Genomic DNA, 4,901 nt, shown 5'->3' on the forward strand with positions numbered 1-4,901 from the left:
GGGACCCAACAGGCAGTGTCTGTAGGGATGGCTTGATGGAACCATCATTTGCCAGAAAAGGGGCCTTATCTTCCTCTTCTGGCCTCTTAAGGAGGCTGAGTCAGAGAACTCCAAATGCAGGTCCCTTACTAGGGGGTCTTCATCACCNCAGAACTCACAGAAACCCACCCNGGCCNGGAGCCTTGGAGCCCTGGGCTCTTGGGAAGGCCAGCACTGTCCCCACCANACCATCTCCACTCACATTAGGTGAAGGCTCCAGCATGTTGTCACCATGCCAGCCCGAGATGGGCACGAAGGGCACCGTGGCTGGGTTGTAGCCGATCTTCTTGATGTAGGCGCTGACCTCCTTGACAATCTCATCATAGCGCTTCTCGCTGTAGGCTGGTTCCGTGGAGTCCATCTTGTTGACACCCACGATGAGCTGCTTCACACCCAGAGTGTAGGCCAGGAGTGCGTGTTCCCGGGTTTGCCCGTTCTTGGAGATGCCTGCCTCAAACTCGCCCACACCGGCTGCCACGATCAGCACTGCGCAGTCCGCCTAGCCAACAGGTCAGACACAGTGAGCCCCCACCAGGCCCTGCCACCCACATAATGGGGCCTGGGCAGTTATGCTGGGGATGGAGATTCAGGGTATCTACCTCAAGGGCAACAGGGGAATCTTGAGTCAAGGAGGCCCAGACTGGCCATCAACTCCACTGCCAGCAGGGTATGGTCCTTGGATGAGTCACTGATACCCTCTGGTTCTGTCCTCTCTGCCTGTGACTGACTGACTGCCTTTCTACTCACATGTCACTGTATCTACTCTGGGCTCTTCTATAAAAATCTGTGTGTGAAGGATATGCCTACATGTCCCCCTTGGTCTGTCTGCTGGCCCCAGCAGAGGTAACCCTGCAGGCACCCCGTCTAGCTGAGATATAAACACTGACTCAGTTCTTGAGGGACTCTATGCCCAACAGGATGGAGAGGACATGGAGATGACATGGGTAGAGGTCTGCCGAGGCAGAAAGTGCAAGAGACGCTGACACCTGAGGAGAGCTCTTGGGCCCCGCGTCACTGAGCTAGGTGCCCTCCATGCACACCTGGGATGTGCCTGTAATCATATTCTTGATGAAGTCTCGGTGTCCTGGAGCATCGATGATGGTGATGTAGTATTTGGTGGTCTCAAACTTCCAGAGGGAGATGTCGATGGTGATGCCACGTTCCCGCTCGGCCTTCAGCTTGTCCAGCACCCAGGCATATTTAAAAGAGCCCTTCCCCATCTGGAAGGGTAGGGGCACAACTCAGGATAGGACACAGGACTCTGAGGTCACATCCACCTGCCATGCCTGCTCTGGCCCATGGGAGCAGCCATGGAGAGGTGACAGTTGGCTTAAAGCACCTTGAACTGAAGACCTCTGTCCCATCTCTCTGGTGCTGATCCCCAAACCCTGCTCTGCCTCACCCCAGGCCGCCCAGATCAGCCAGCCCCACCCTCACTCCCTTCCTCAATGGTTGTGGACAAGTCCCCCAGCAGAGGGCGTGAGGGCCTGGGAGTTGCCAAACTATCCTTGCCACCTGAGGCTAAGGCTCTACACCCAATTAGAGATCAATTATCTCATTAGGTTTGGGACTGTTAAAAACAAAACAACTCTCTAAGTTATTTTTTTTTAAGGGAAATTTTTAAAAATGAGTAAATTGTTCAAGGTTTTGAGAAAATCCCGGTTCCAGCTCTTCCTACAGCTGATGAATAACTCTGAGGCGTCTCCCCTCCCCACTTCCACCAAAACAGGAGAAGTAGGAACAGCCCCACCAAGAGCAAGGCTGGCTGCTCTTTGCAAATTTGTGCCAGGGTGAGACTCCTGGTGAGACTCCTACAGCCTGGACCACAGTTTGTGGTCATCAATGCTCAGCTGAACACCACTCCCTACCAGAATCTCACATGACATGTTTGCTTCTGCATTCCAGGGATGATGCCCAGCTTGGAGGGGCTACCCAGACAGAGCCAGACAAAACCCCGCTGGGACCTGATCCAAGTGGCCGTCAAACCCTCAGGTCCCTCCTACCTCCTCCCTTCAGCGCACCCCCTAAAAGGTAAAAGCATCAGGCCTAGACACACATAATTGTGGCTCAAAGCCCCATATACACACAGGAGCAGGAGCTCTGCATAGACAGTTGATGCCCTCAGATCTGCCTTAGCCCTTATCCAGGAGCCAGCTCTTCTAGGAATGAGCAGGGTTAGGGGCAGAGAAGAGAATCCAGTTACAACCACTGCTCATTCGTAGGTCTTAACCAAGAACAGGCTACCAAGACCCCACACACACACTCCAGGTACTATCCTGGACCAGCAACCCTTCTCAGCTTATCTGGAGAAAGTGGAGCTGGCAAGCCTGCTGCCCATCAATCAGCTATTAATAGCATCCTTGAGCCCTGGCTGTTGCCAGACAAGCGAGGACAGCACCACATCCAGCCCAGCTTCAGCCCTGGGGAACAAGAGGATAAGGCTTGAGGGTCTCCTGGCACTGGCCCACTGAGGCCGAGTCCAGAGCCTTTGGATGGACCTGGGGAGGGCACAAGTTCCCCCTCCCTCAGTATGAGACAAATCTAGCAANGTTCTCAGAGGGAGACTGCTCTGTTCAGCCCTCCCATCACCAGGCACCCATATCCTCTGCACTGAAGGAGGTAAACTGAGCAATGGCAGCACCAGGCCCACAGTGCTCACCTCTGCTGCCTCCTTCTCAAACTTCTCGATGGTCCGCTTGTCGATGCCACCACACTTGTAGATGAGGTGGCCTGTCGTGGTGGACTTGCCTGAGTCCACGTGGCCAATGACCACAATGTTGATGTGTGTCTTCTCCTTGCCCATTCTGCCTGGGTGAGGGAGGGGCTGGCACTGTGGGGGCTCTGGCTTGGGGATGAGGGTATATGCTGGGCAGGAACTCTGTGGAGTCAGGGANGAGGGAAACAAGTGATTAAGGGGCCCAAAGAGAGCCCAGCAGAGGTACCCACACCATTCTTGTATTGTTAGGGAGCTTGCCCTGACCCAGTCCTCTCCTGAGCCAGAATAGGGAAGAATGACACCCCCCCCCAACCTAACCCCATTCAGCCACATTTCATTCATAAGCCACCTGTTTCTCTACCCTATACCTTAGCCCAAATGCTCCGTTAGTGTGTAAGTGTTTGGAAAGGTGATTTGGAGGCAAGTTCCTTAGGGAAGGGTTAATCAGGTCTGGACATCACAGAGCAGCAGACTGAGTGAAGCTCTGGAGCAGCCAGGAGCCCTGTGATGAGTCACTGTGCCCAGCTCTAGGGTGCATTGTCCTCCCTGTCCTCGATGCCACCCCCCCCTTCACACACACACACACACACACACACACACACCAGGGAGGGACACTGCCCTACCCCCATCTGCTGCCACCATGAAGAGAAGGCCAGCACTCCTCAGCCCCTCCTCGGGCAAGGGCGCCATCTTCCTCCCTATGCCCACAGGCTGGCAGAGGAGACAGCTGGATGGTGCCCAGGCATAGGCCCAGAATAGCTCAGGCCCTCCCCACAGGCAAGGGGCAGCCATCAGGGCCGAGAGGTGAATGTCCTGTTCTAGCCAGAGAAATAAAAATCCCACCTGGCCCAGCTCAGCAAGTGCCCTCAGAGATGCCCTAACCCTCTCCCCTACTATCTAGTCCAGGTCCTGTGTCTCAGTACCCGCGCATCTCAGAGGTCAACCGTGAAGCTCAGGCCTGTTGGGGTGGGGGGTGCATCCGAGGGTGGGAGCCACATAGGACGCGATAGGGGTCCTCAGATTTCACCACCTCCCCCACCCTACTCTGACAAATCACGGACATCCCCAGGGCCCCAAACCACCGCGCCAGCACTTTCACCAACCAGCCTGTCAAGCCCAGCAGAGCCCAGACAAGCCCCAAGGTCACGGTGACAGCATGATGGCAGGTTTCAGGAGAAGGCCCCCCTCCACTGTCACAATCGCCTAAGGGACTCACTACCCGACTGCCACGGGGACCCACCATGCCCAGTCTAAAGACACCCTCCCTCCGCCCCCAGCCCAGGGGTGCAGCCCAGCTAGGTGCCGCATATTCCCTTCTTCCCCGGGACGGGTTCCCAGAGAAGCGAACCCTGGTTGGAAACCCTAAGCAAGGGTCTCAGACCGGGATGTGCGTCCTTACCCAGAGCCGAGGACTCAGTCAGAGGGACTGGTGGCGCCGGCGCCGGCGGTTTTATCTCTCCAGGAGGGGGTCCACCTATTGACGGTGCCGGCGCAATGCACTGCGCCCCTGCAGTACGGCAATGCGGTACCGGAGGGGGGAGGCGGGCTCCGAGCGGCTGGCAGATGGGATGCGAAAGATGCGCGGACGCAGGGGCCGCGCACCCACGGACGCGGGCCGGCGTAATGAGGATCCGAGAGGACGCAGCTGCAATGATGCACCGGAGCGAGGGAGAGAACCAGTGAGCGAGAGCGCAGACCAGGAGAGAAAAACAGGCAAAAGGGCGGTGCAGCGCGCAGAGGTGGGGGCAGGGAAACAGAGCCAGGAAAGGAGGGGCAGGGATGGAGAGAAGCAGAAAGAAACAGTAGAGAGAACTGGGGTAGCAGAGACAGTGGTTGCTGGAGAGCAGGGGGGAAAAAAGGTACATCCAACATAAAGATGTACCCAGGAAGGTGGAACACAATAGGGAACCAGCAAGTAGACTAGGAGAGAAGAAGCCCAAGCCCAGGTCAAGATCCCTGCAAGCCCTGATGTGGGCATCCATTGCTGGCCCTGATCATGGTTGAGTCCCGGTGAACATGAAGCTCATTTTCCAGAGGTTTTCCACGATCCCCGCCACCCCCAGCACAAGTGCTTATTCACATGGACCCTACATGACAGGCCCTTGAGGCAATCAGCCAGTCCAGCCCGCAGCCCAACCTTCTTATG

The 4,901-nt window shown here is 56.4% G+C and overlaps 1 protein-coding gene across 1 annotated transcript in view; it reads right to left on the bottom strand.

Moving 5' to 3' along the window:
• Eef1a2 (eukaryotic translation elongation factor 1 alpha 2) overlaps window positions 1-4,429 on the bottom strand; it is a 6,226-nt gene extending 1,797 nt beyond the window's left edge. Inside the window, exons 1-4 of the mRNA XM_029484273.1 lie at window positions 4,155-4,429; window positions 2,699-2,917; window positions 1,080-1,259; window positions 242-538 (exon numbers count right to left, since the gene is read on the bottom strand). Of these exons, the coding sequence (XP_029340133.1) occupies window positions 242-538; window positions 1,080-1,259; window positions 2,699-2,842 (621 nt within the window). The 5' untranslated portion in view covers window positions 2,843-2,917; window positions 4,155-4,429. The remainder of the gene's footprint in view (window positions 1-241; window positions 539-1,079; window positions 1,260-2,698; window positions 2,918-4,154) is intronic.
• Window positions 4,430-4,901: the final 472 nt, after the last annotated feature.

The sequence above is a fragment of the Mus caroli genome, chromosome 2 (genome assembly GCF_900094665.2).
Source record: "Mus caroli chromosome 2, CAROLI_EIJ_v1.1, whole genome shotgun sequence".
Lineage (NCBI taxonomy): Eukaryota > Metazoa > Chordata > Mammalia > Rodentia > Muridae > Mus > Mus caroli.